The sequence below is a fragment of the Orcinus orca genome, chromosome 1 (assembly GCF_937001465.1).
Source record: "Orcinus orca chromosome 1, mOrcOrc1.1, whole genome shotgun sequence".
Lineage (NCBI taxonomy): Eukaryota > Metazoa > Chordata > Mammalia > Artiodactyla > Delphinidae > Orcinus > Orcinus orca.
Genome location: NC_064559.1, coordinates 132,989,342 through 133,001,551, shown reverse-complemented (window position 1 = coordinate 133,001,551; position 12,210 = coordinate 132,989,342). Strand labels below are relative to the sequence as shown.

Genomic DNA, 12,210 nt, shown 5'->3' with positions numbered 1-12,210 from the left:
AACTGACAATGCGAGGTTGGCTGAGACCGTCCACTCAGCAACACTCAGACTGACAGAGGCCTTCAAAATTCAGCCGGAAGAAGGCGAAGAAAAAAGTCCCTTCTGGGTCATCTCATCTCCCTGAGACAGCTGACCTGATTTTCCAATGCGAAAGGCCAGTGATACCTCCCTCTCTCTGAATGCACACAACCCTTATCCCACACACTTAGCCCTACTAAACCCTGGGGGTGTTCAACCTGCCAGAAGAAGGGAGGGGCACACAGGCCCCAACTTCAGGGAAAGAGGCATGGGTAGAGAGGAAGGCTGGAACTGGCCAAGAAGCGGGGACTGAACAAAGACCTAGTGGGAGACTCAAAAAGTCTAGAGGCGCTGTTCCAGGGTTCATGGAGTAAACCCTGGAGAAGCCCCCGCTCGCCCTTCTGCCTAATTTTCTAGCCAACAGCCAAGACACCCGACAAACCAACTTTCCCACACCAAGAATTCAATGCTGAGGAGGAAACATCAGTTCCTCCTGCCCCTGATCATGCCCACCAGTAGTGAAAAGTCAGTCTCTTCCCAAGCGTGTTGACTTCAAGTCATGCCTGGCTTTTTAGAAAACTAAGCAGTTCTCTTCTAGTATATTTTTGTAACCACGTGGCTTAATAGGGACTAAAGTTTCCCTAGCCCTGGGGAGAGCTTTTCCAAATATTTTTAGAAAGTTAAAAATATAACAAAACAAACCACTCACGAAGAGGGGAGGTGGGATTTGGCAGACTCCTGGGGAAGGGCCGCCTAGGCAGGAGTCAGATGGCAGGGAGGGAGGGGGACGGAAGTCTTGGTTTGAGGGTAAACGGTTTTATTTGCAACAGAGGAAATCAGCTGTCTAATTTGCCATCATGTGGACTTTCATTTTAAGGGCAGGGGGAGCAAAACTAAACTGTTACAAGGCGATAGGTATATTTGCTGGAGGCATGGAAGCAAGCAGCAATCATAACTTTGCAACTCATTGAAAATTGCTGGCTTGGGCTAGAACACCTGGCTGCTAGTTGGGGAGTTAACTTCTTACTCCATACTCACTACAGATTTGTGCTAGGTTTGCTGGAGTCGCAGAGCTGATCTTGAGGAGAGCAAATGTAAGGGGCCTTTGTGAGTGTCTAAACATCTCTCTGAAACAAGTTTGTTCTCCTGTGTTTCTGTAGCAAGCAAAGAATGCCCCCCGAAAATCCCTGTTTTGCCAGTCCCCAGCTTAATCAAAGGAGAGATCCAAATGGAGTTAGCCGTGGAGTGCCCTTCCAACACCAGCTGAAGGTGGGAAAAAGAAAAGAAGTGCAGCTCCCAGGGCCAACAGACCTCTGAGCCTCCATAACTAACTCTGGATCTCCCTGTGAAAAGACCTCTGTCTATTATCCTGTTCCTTGCTTTTTGGAAAACTTGGTGTTGCACTCCTCACCTTTTAGCCAACACCGCTACTTTGTTGGGCAGGCACGGACTGAAGGACCCCTTTTGAGGGAAAGGACTATGTTTGCATTTGACTTGTAAGCAATAGTTTGGGGATGTTTGAATAGAAGGGCACCTGCTGAGGTGGTACTGCTGCAGAAAGAAAAGAATGAAAAGAAGGAATCCAGCACTCAACTTTCTTCCTGGGACAACAGTCCCGCCACCACACACACACACACACACACACACACACTCCTTTTGCCAACTTCTGTGCAACAGGAAGTAAACAACACAAATGTAGAAGGGGAATTGACACTGTCAGCCGGATGGTTTAGGGGGTGAAAGAAAACATGACTTTGAAGCGAAAGCACATTTGGGAGGACTCTGGTGGATCAAACCTAATTGCTAGCAGCAGTGGAATATGGGGTTAATTAGGAAACCTTGGTCTCTGTAGACATAGTGCTTCCCCTTCATTGTCCACCTATGGAGTCCAAGTTTGGCCTTGAGAGTGAAGGGGTAGCTGGCAGGCTCCTCAGCACAGTGGCTGGCAGGCTGCTGGCGGGCTGCTGGTAGCAGATGGGTGCTGTGGCCTGGTTTGTATTTGAAGGTTTGTTTATGTGCATTTCCCAACTGGACTTGAGGTCATTCTTTGTAGGGAACTTAGAATGTGCGAGCTCCAGTGAATTCCCAGGTCCCCCTTTTTCCCCCCGAAGATGACCAGCCCTGGGGCCAGTGTATCGAGAAGCTGTAGCGCCCCCAAGCCTTGGAAAGTGCCTTTTTAGGCCCAGGCCGACCGTTTGTGAACTATTTAAGCGTGATTGTAAAACCCAACAGCAGCTAAGACAGAACAAGGAGAGTCTGCTGAGTACCCAGGCAATGGGCATTCCCACCGGACACAGTGGCACCCAGCTTCCAGCCCAGCCCAGCTGTTTGAGTTTGTCCCAGCTCAGCAGGAAGAAAATGAGAAGGGCCAGTCCAAACACTTTTGTTAGACTCAAACAAGACCAAGACCACTTTTAAAGCAAATTGATGAGCTGGAGAGAAATCTGCAAACCACTCCCTGATTAGCCCAGGTCTGATCAAGGCAGGGGGAGGCAATTTCCTCCTGGATTTCACCTTTCTTTCCTTCTTCCTTCCCTCTCCTCCCCAACACACACTCCCACAGCACTCCACATTTTTAAAAATGTTTTTATAACTCTACTAAGATTCAAACACCAAAGAAAGTTGGAAAATGGGTCTGGATGTGTTTTAGCTGCAGGTCTTACTCCTTTGACTATGTACTAGGGCAGAAGTGAAGATAGAGATGTAAGGAAACCCAGACCGGGAGCCAACTCTCTGACTACTCGAGAAGTGACCTTGGGGCTGGGGAAGGTGGGAGAAGCCCCGGAAATGTACACACACACCCCCCAGTTCTTCCTCACTAGTCGGGAGTGCTGAGCCTCTTGGGAGCTAGTGGGGGAGGGGGGCCTGCGGCTGAGGTCCGGCTCTGGCCTAGGTGCTACGAATACGTATACACTCATTCTCACACACACACACACACACACACACACACACACACACACACACACTCCCAAAGCAGGGAGCCGGCCTTCACTACCCTCTGGGCAGGGCCTCTCATTTTGCAGTCCCAAAAGATCCAGGGACGCGGATAAAAAGCCTGGCACACCTGTCTCAACCAGAGTTGCACTCCGCTCCAGACATCCCAGCACAGCCAACTCACTAGGACGAGAGACTCGGCTCGGGGCTAGGGGTTGGATGCCCGCTAGGGAATGAGAAGACCAGGATCAAAGCACGACCAGGGTTTGTTAGCTAGGCCTCTCGAGACCCCCCGGGCGCCCTAATTGCGCGCCCTGCAGCCTCCTGCTTGCAGGCTGTCCTGCCGCGCGGGCGCCCGGCCGTGGGCTGCAGAACAGCTGCGAGGCCCGCATGTCCGCCCGCCCGCCCGCAGCCCAGCCCCTGCCGGCGTCTCCGCTGCCCAGCGCTCTGGACCCTCATCGCCCCAGGAGGAGCCCTAGGAGAAGGAGGAGGGGTGGACAGACCCGGTTCGGCTGGGGCTGTCAGGCAGGCCGGGACAGCAGGGAAAGTTGGCCGCCTACTTGGCAAGCACCAACAGCCGACAAGCGCCTCATGAACTGCTCTGAAATCATCCACTTAAAAAGAAAGAAGTTCACACATATCGAATAACGGCTCGGAAGAGGCCACCGTGAAAAATGGAGCTGTTTTTATACAAGTCAGCCCAACATCTTTACAGATTTTGTAAATTCCTAATATTCCGGAAGGGATTTTGTTTTCCTAAACCAAGTGACACACTTCATCATAGTACATTCTGCTTCAGTAAAATCAGCTCCCTTGGATTTCATCGCTTGTTAAAAAAAGATAAACTTTATTTCTGTAATTTTCAATCACAAAAAAATCTATATTTTTGTCTAAGCATTTATTTTACTGAATCAAAAAGACATGAAAAGAAAAATCATGTTTTACTAATGTATATAAGTGACTTTTTTGGACAACATATAATAAATATGATATATCACTTATCACTCAGTCTTTCCAATGTACATTTTTTTTTCATATTATGGAGCATGCCACTTTTCCAAAAGAAAAAAGGTCATGAGAAATCAGTGCAAAGTTCTCAGTTACCCTCCTCTTTTCTCTGGGGCAGTCGGAATGTCCACGGCAACGCCCTCTGCCTCGGAATTTGAGGCTGTTCATCTACAATTCTCTCTGCCTGTGTGGTTTCCTCTCCATGCCCTTCTTTCTTCCCTCCTTACCCCACCCCCCTCCCTCCCTCCTGCCTGTCCCTAAAGTCATTTTTTAAAAAGAACTTGAGGTTTTGTTTTTGTTGATGTTTTCACTTACTGGTCGCACTTTGTGTGGAGTCGGCGTTTTCGCCAGTCACACTCCTGTGCGGGAGCTTTCCAGCCCTGTCTCTGGGGGTGGGGAGATGGAGAGTGGAGGGCTGGCTCCTCTTTGGGCCCCCCCTCCACCCGCTGGTCAGTGTCTTCCTCTCTTACTTCTTTGCTTCCCGGTTGGCTGCAAGGGAGGCCGGACAGCCTGGTGCCGGGAGAGGAGGGGCAGCTGTCCGGGTCAGGGAGGGGACAGGGAGGGACAGTGACTTGCTCTTCACCGGGGATGCGGGGTGCCTGGGATGGGGCTGGACAGGGGATTGAGGGCCGGCTGTCCCCCAGGCCCCAGGCCGTGGATGAGCACTCGGGGCACCAGGGGCCGCTGCAGCTGGGGATGAGGTGCAGGAGGAGTCCGGTACATGCTGCTGTACATGGCGGCGGCGGCCGCCGCGGCGGTAGTACTGTCCATGCTGCCCAGCAAGCTTGGGTGGTAGAAATAAGGCGACGGAAACATCCTCTGCAGTGCCGAGTAATTCCCTGCCTCGGCCAGCAGCTCCAGGCCCACCGCAGTCTGCCGCTTCCACTTGGTCCTGAAATAAAAGCAGGCGTGCGTGCACCCTGCAGCTGTGGGCAGTGCCCAGGCACCAAGGCCCGTTCTCCCCCCTCACCTGCCTTCTCTTCCTCGGGGAGCACAGGAAGACTTAGAGAGCGCTGAGAACCAGGAATGAAGCACACCTCCTTGCCCCCTATCCCACCCTCTCCCTCCCAGAATCACCCAAATCCAAGTCAGTTTCCCAAACGATGCCATCAATGTCTGAGACATTCATAAATAAAATTCTCCAATCTTTGCTACCTTTTCCTGACTTTTTCCTCTGACGTCGCCCCCCCCCCTTATTGTTTGGCTACTGCCTGAAACTTTCCTGGAGGCCAACGGAGACTACTCTTTCTATAGGCAGTCTTCTCCCTCCTCCTCTAATTTCCTTCCCCAAGTGGCTGCCCAGCAATCCCAGAGTGTCTGCTCTCTGCCCCTCCCCCTTTCCTCCAGGCTGAGTGAGAAGAAACCGTAAACAAAGGGACACAGAGACTCCTGGGCCTTGGACCCCTGGCCCTCTTGGTCCCCAGGGCTGTGGAGACACATCTCTCTCACCAGCCTGACAGGACCTTACGGCAGGTGTTGGGGGGGGGGAGGCGGGTTAAGAGCCAGGAAGGTGACAAGGGTTTCAAAACGGAATTCGTTTGAGGGAGGACTCTCCCATGGGGACAGTACCTCGGGGCCATTCCAGGAGGGGAAAAATGCATTTCAGGATCTTTTCTCCTCTGAGAGAGAGTAACAATTAAAACCTGTGATCAGCTCTTCTCGGTCTCCTCCCTCCCCCACCGCACCCCACTAGAAGAAGAGGCAGCAGGCCTCTGCTCAGATGCCTCCTTCGGAACGCAGGGCTGGTGGGCCCTCCATACCCGGCAGCTCCAGCCAAATTAATAAACATGTCGCCCATTTTAAATTGGCTACAAATGACACTAATGTTTTCCGACAGAATTAGGGTGGCTGAAACCGTATGTAATGAGACAGAAAATTATGGTAAAGATGACAACTGGATGGGCATTTCCAACCACACTTATGGACGATTAGAACACAAATGAGAAAAAAGGAGGGGGAGAGAAAATCGAGACAAGGGAGACAACCGTCAGGCTTGGAAACTCGGCATAACCTCGGCCCCAGACTGCACAGGTTGGGTTCACACTGCAGTTCAGGGGCCTACAAGTACTGTCAGCCCCTTTCCTAATTTCCTTTCAAGGGAAGCCGTGGTTCCTGGAGGGCTCTGAGGTGGCCAGAATAGGGGACAGACCCTCAGTCTAGATGCCTGACCGGCTGCCAACTCTACCTCTCCCAACTGCCTCACAGGAAAAGCAAGGACTTTTAAGCTGAGGCCAGTGGGTCAGCTCTTCCAGGATGGATACAGCCAGACTGTGTGACCGGCCATAGATATTTGGAACCATCCTGGGGCAGGCCCAAAATGGTGCAATGAACAGGTTTTATGGGCCTGAGTGTCTCCCACACCGATGTCTCAGTTTGAAAAGGTGTGGCTTGATTGATTTGGGGGCAAAATGGGGTAAATTTCAGCCACTCAGGTTTGAGGGAGAAACTAGCATATGTTAAGGACACTTAGAAGTGCAAAATTCTCCAAACTCCAGCTACCCAACGATCCCTTGCACCTTGGAGGTGTGGCTAATCCCTCCTCCAGCCAGAAAGCCCCCGACTGCCAGCTCAGGGCCCTCTGAGTCCTTAGTGTCTCCGAGGCCAGGAGGGAAGAAGATTGGTGTAGTAATCTTGACCTGGATGGCCAGACGCCTTTGCTCTCCCACATAGCCTCCCTTACCTGCGGTTCTGGTACCAGGTCTTGACCTGGGTGTCAGTGAGATTGAGCGCAGCTGCCAGGTCCATGCGGTCCTGCACACTCAGGTACTTCTGTCGCTCAAAGCTACGCTCCAGTTGATTGAGTTGGTGGTCGGAGAAAGCCGTCCTGGCTTTGCGAGGTTTTTTGGCTCTCACAGGGGGACTCTCTCGGCTACTCGTAATCTCCCGGTCTCCTTCCTCCTTTGTTCCTACACAGAAACCCAGACACGGCCGTAAGGTAGCCTGGAATGGGGAAGGATGGAGTGTCCTCCTGGCACACACTTCCACATTCCCAAGCCAGCTGCTGGTCTGGGGATGGGGGAACTATACTCTGTCACCTTCCTTATAAACATACTTGGACCTTAGCCAGTATGGAGGAAGAGGACCAACTGCTGACTAGGGAGTGTGGAGCCTTGTGCAGGGCTCCTAAGAGGGTTCCAAAAGAGTGCTGGATCTTCCCGTCTTTGGAAATGAAAATGAAAAAAAAATACTTTATGATAATGGGTCCTTTTCTTAATTGTTTCCTTGACTGGGGGGAGACCCTGTCCCTTTCCATTACTGTTTTCACCCTGACTTCATATTTTCTTATGTGTTAGTTTTTAAAAGGTCTTTCAACTTTTTTTTTATTTTTGAGAAGGGGGCACTTTTTTCATTTTACTTCTCCTGTTTACTAAAAGTTATAGGCGTTTGTTTTCCTTTTTTCAGATGCACTTGGGAAATGTTGGATCAAGCTCTCTGCAGCTGCTTGCATCAGGTCTCTTAAAGCTTCAGAAAGAATGTCTCCCAGACACTGCGTTCAGCTCAAAATCACTGAGCCCATCCAGGTGACAGCCCAGAGATTTCCGGATTCTATTTGTCAACTTTGGTTTTTTACTGAAATGCTGGGAAATCGATATGTCAATCCCTCTGTTTGTACCCGTTTTTGCTGCGCTCCTTGATCTTCCCTGCAGGAAGAACCATAATCTCTCTAATTGACCCACTGGGGAGGTTGGTGCACAAAAAATCGCCAGACCAGACTGTACATCTGTTTTGGGCACTATTATGCTAATGATACAATAGTAAAATGAAGAGGCAATATCCTACCTTCCAGACAGTCGGCACACACCTTTCCCAGAGAGGACAAAGATTAATAATAATAATAAGCTTATCAGTAAAGGGAAAAAAGAGAACTCTCCTCATATGTTAAAACTCTTTTTCTATGCAAAGACCAGAACACTTATGAAATTCTCTGGGGAGAAGGTGGGAAAAGGGAGTTGAAGGACAATTCCATTGCCATCTTTTGATTTTACAAAAATAGATATCCAATTCCATAAAATTTTACTTTCATAAATGCTACCTCCCAATTTACTTGTAAGGGGCCAAAACTCTTACTGAAATACAGATATTCAGTTAGCGCCATGGGGTAGGAAGATTATTTTTTTTAATTGGAACTCTATAATTTTTTTACCGTGTGGCCTTCCCTATATTAATCACGATCTAATAATTTTTTTTAAAAAGTTTCCCTGTTAATCGCTTCGGAATTTTTCCCTTCGCTATATCTGATAATTCCCGTTCCAGTGTTCAGAAAATACGGTGTGTAGGAAGAATGGAATGATTTGCATTAAATAATAAGCACCACGTTGTGATCACACCCCTAGGCGCTACGAAACACTAAAGTATTTCCCGTCAGATACCCTCCGCCTCTGCCCCCTTCCTAATAAATTAAAATGAAGTAAAACAAAGAAAGGAGCTGGATGGCGGTGAGGGTTGGGAGGTAGAAATGTAACAATAATCAGAACTTGGGACGAGTCTCCAAATCGCACGCCCAGGCCTCCCTCCCGCTTGCAGTTTTTGACCGTGGCGCTATCGCCTTAGAAGCTGAGAATCGCCTTCGAATCCCAGCAGAGATTCGCGGGAGACAGAAGGGGAGACAGGGAAGCAAGAGGAGGAGAAGCTAGACGGCTGAGGGAGCCAAGGCGGCGCGACTCACCGTGGCATTTGATGTCGCTCTGGGACTCTTCCCGCTTGTCGAGTTTGGTTTTGCTGTCCTCCTGCTCGAGCTTTGGCCTGAAGCTCTCGTGTGCTGCGTTGCTCTCCTGCTTCGGGGTGTGGTGGGGAGAGGAGACGCTGGTGCTGTACGGTGCACACGCCGCCAGAGGTTTGCTGTCGCCCAAGATGTCCTTAATTAAAAAAGAAGAGGTGGAAGTCCTGGGGACCGAGGCGGCCGAGCCCAGCTGCTGGGCGGGTGGCTGCGGCGGCGGCGGTTGCGGCGAAGGCTGCAAACTTTGCGTGGGGGCCGCGGCTGGCGGCGGCGGCGGCGGCGGCTGTTGGCTGTGGTGGAGGTGGTGGTGATGCTGGGGGCCGTCCGCTATCACATGCGGTTCCGGGGGCTCCATGGCGACCGAGATAGGAGAGGAAGGCGCCGTTCCTACAGTATCAATCTCCGAACAGGGAGACGGAGTGGCCTGACTCCTAAAATCCGCGGTCCTGGCCTCGCCGAGCGGGCGGAAATCTCCATTCATCATGCCGGGGCTGCCCGAACTGGCACTGGACAAAATCGTGTCTATTCCAAAACTCGACCCGCTGGCCCCTTCCATTGTTGTCATTTCTACATGAGGTCCACGCCACTCCGCCGCTCCGCTGCCGCCCCGACCAAGCAAAGGAAGCTATCGATCGTAAAGCAGAATAACACGAAACAATGTTGTCGCCGCTTAAAACACAAACAAACAAAAAAAGTGGGGCGGGGAAGGAAGGAAAATTGGGAGGCGGCAATCCGTGGACACTTGCGACACTTTTTTTTTTTTTTTTTTTACCCTAATGCAAAAAGTAGGAGTTTTGGGGAAAGGAAGATAGGGGGGGAAAGTTACAAAAATTGTTGAGGAAGCACCGAGCGTGCGCTCCAGGAACGATCGCGCACGTGGCGCGGCGGTGGCTGCGCAGGAGAGCCAGACGGAGGTGCAGGCAGCAGGAGGTGACCCCGACGCCGCCGCCGCTGCTGCTGCCGCCGCCAGGGTCTGCCCACAGCCTGGCACCAGGCGGCAGCGGCGGCGGCGGACGTGGCAGGTGCAGCGACCGCGAAGCCCGGGCAGCCGCGCGCCCTCGGAGCTGCCCAGCGGCTCTCCGAGGTGGTGGCCGCGCGCGACTCGGACGCCCCGGTGCCGAGTTTCTGAACTTTCTTGGAAAGTTGTGGAGCAGACACTGCCGCAGTGGTCGCGGCAACAGGAGGAGGAGGAGGAAAAGAAGGAGCAGGCACAGGCGGATGAGGTGGCGGAGTCGCGGCGCCGAGCAACTCCAGCCGCTGCCGGGAGCATTCGCTTGTAATCCGGCGGCTAGCGGGCGGCGCCGACCCCCTCCCATGACGTCACGGCCACTGCCGCCGCTCCACGCGCCGCGCCCGGCCCGCGCCCCCGCCGCCGAGGCCGCGCGCAGGTCCTCGCGCCCCCATTGGCCGCGCCCGCGCGAGCGAGCGACGCCGACGTGCCGGGAGCCAATGGGTGCTCGGCTTGCGAGCCCGTCAGCGGTCGCAGCTCGGGCCCCGCTGCTCTTTTCAGAACCCGCACGTCCCTTTGCCTGCAACTGAAAGCCAAACAACTAGTCGTACTGTGCTCCCGGCGTCCACAATCACGCGCGAGGGCAAAGGGAGAGAGGGGAAGAGAGCACAGGGAGACTATAGAAGGGAACCAGAGGAGCTTTTAGAAAAACAGAAAGGAAAGGAAAAAAAGAAAAGAATGAGAAAGTAGTAATGCTTTGCCCATTAAGAAGTCCGAAGAGGGAGGGGAAAGAGGACAGGAAGGGAAAAGGAATCTGGTAGGCTTACCTTTAGACGCCAGCGCTGCCGCCACGCAGCTCCCCAGACACGCGCTTGAATAGTCCAAGGACACTGAGAACAGAGGAAGGGACTCCCTGAAGGAACCCACAGGAAAGTGTGTAACTCCAGCAACCGGAGCTCTGGGTGGGTGGGCAGACTCCGAGCTCTGATTTTTCCCCAAGGAGCCCGGGCGTCCCGGCTCTGGCCCCGCTGGGCGGCGGGTACCTGAGCGGGAAATGGAGCGGGATCCGCGTCCACCCGGCACTCTCGGAAGGGGTGGAGGACAAGAGGCCTGCTGCTCAAAACCCGGGTCCCAGCCTGGTCTCCAATCAGGGCCCGTGCTGGAAGAAATGCCTGGCCAGACACGTTCTCCCGAGCGGGGGAAATAATGGAGGGCAGCTACGGTTCACTGTGGTGTCAGGCTGGCATGAGGCTCCGGAACCCGAGTGGAGGGTCAGCAGCGCGTACTCCCTCCTTGCCCCCAGCCAGATCTCAATCTCTCAACTTCTCCCTCTCTCTCTCTCTTCTCCTTTCTCTCTCTCCCCCTCCCTCCCTCCCTCGCCCTCTCCGGCCGCTCTTTTGGAAAGGAAACAGTCGCTGTGGATCCACTTGGGACCTGGAACGTGGCTTGACTGTGACGCCTCGTCGGAGGGTATCAACTTGCATTATTTTCTCTAGGACGTCTCCAACCTGTCTCTTGTTGAATGTCAGAGTAATGGGAAGTGCCAGTGACAAGACGGCGTATTACTCCTGATTAAGTGCCGTGTCAACCTAATTAGCAGAGTAATTATAAGGTGCTAATGAATGATTCAAAGTTCTCTGAGTTACATTTTACTCCAAATTACCATTTTAAGAACCCTATGAATCTGAGTGGCTGGCATCGCTTCCGTGACTAGGTGCAGAATGATGGTGGAAAATGGTCTTTTACGTCTCCCAGGGCTGGGCCGAAATCTGGGGTTTCGAAAGTCTCTTTTCGAGGAACGGTTTTGTTCTATTGAGGACTTGGCTGGGCGGGGGGCGGGGGGGATGTCAAGGAGGCAGATGACCTCCTGGGACAAAGTATTGCCTTTCTGTTGGAACTGCATCTGTGTGAGCCCTCGGTCCGGAAGGGGATAGGTGGGAGACTCATCCTTCCTGCGTTTTCCTAGGGAATTCGATGTGTTTGACCCAGAAAAATCCCGCACTGTTTCCAGGGCGTGTTGAGCTGTTTCTTATCATCTTCGTGCATGTTTTCTCACGGGTGTGTCTCCGAGGAGAACAGCGGGGAGAGGGAAGACTGAGGCGAGGAGATGTACAATCCAGGCAGCTCTCGCTTTTCTCAGAAGGCGAGGGGAGTTTGGCGGACGAGCCGGGGTTGGTGAGCCGAGGCGGGGACACGGAACCAGCTGCAGGCAGAGGCCGACGCCGGCCTGAGCGGGTGCGGGGAGCCCCTCGGGAGCGCGTGGTGGGCCCGCCGGGTGGGGTCGAGCCACCCTGGGCAGGGAAGCCAAGGAGAGCCTGAATGATGCCTGGAGGGTAGTTGGATCAGCCGCCTTTGGAGCGAGAACTGCGCACTGGCCAGGCAGATCCTCCTGGGAGCCTGCAGGCCGGGCTTCGGCCTCGCGCCCCGGGATTTCGGAATCAAGGGCCTGGGACTTAAGAGGGCATCTCTCTTATCGAAGGCTGCAGTGTACCGCCCACAGGGCCGGGCCCCCGGCACGCCTGGCACAGTCGGCTTCTGTAGGAAGGGCGCTGGGGCTGCCTGAAACTGCAGGCGGACGCTACAC

General features: G+C 53.1%; 1 protein-coding gene across 2 annotated transcripts; it reads right to left on the bottom strand.

Moving 5' to 3' along the window:
* Positions 1–3,779: 3,779 nt before the first annotated feature.
* On the bottom strand, positions 3,780–10,952 carry BARHL2 (BarH like homeobox 2). 2 transcript variants are annotated; one of them, XM_049714443.1, is made up of 5 exons: positions 10,670–10,952; positions 10,454–10,516; positions 8,627–9,302; positions 6,641–6,866; positions 3,780–4,852 (listed from the first exon to the last, which is right to left on the bottom strand). In XM_049714443.1, exons 3-5 carry the CDS (start codon positions 9,240–9,242, stop codon positions 4,540–4,542), a joined length of 1,155 nt encoding a protein of 384 aa, XP_049570400.1. In that variant the 5' UTR covers positions 9,243–9,302; positions 10,454–10,516; positions 10,670–10,952; the 3' UTR covers positions 3,780–4,539. The 2 variants fall into 2 exon arrangements, with proteins under 2 accessions (XP_049570400.1, XP_004263064.1); XM_004263016.3 differs by having other exon boundaries at positions 10,454–10,952.
* Between the last annotated feature and the right edge of the window lie 1,258 nt (positions 10,953–12,210).

What these genes read in the sequence shown, in the direction of transcription:
- BARHL2 (XM_004263016.3), bottom strand. Translation starts at nt 9,242, where the DNA reads ATGACAACAATGGAAGGGGCCAGCGGGTCGAGTTTTGGAATAGACACG. An exon ending in GAGCGACATCAAATGCCACG is followed by an intron (nt 6,867 to 8,626) that starts GTGAGTCGCGCC and finishes GTTTCTGTGTAG; the next exon opens with GAACAAAGGAGGAAGGAGAC. An exon ending in ACCTGGTACCAGAACCGCAG is followed by an intron (nt 4,853 to 6,640) that starts GTAAGGGAGGCT and finishes CTTTTATTTCAG; the next exon opens with GACCAAGTGGAAGCGGCAGA.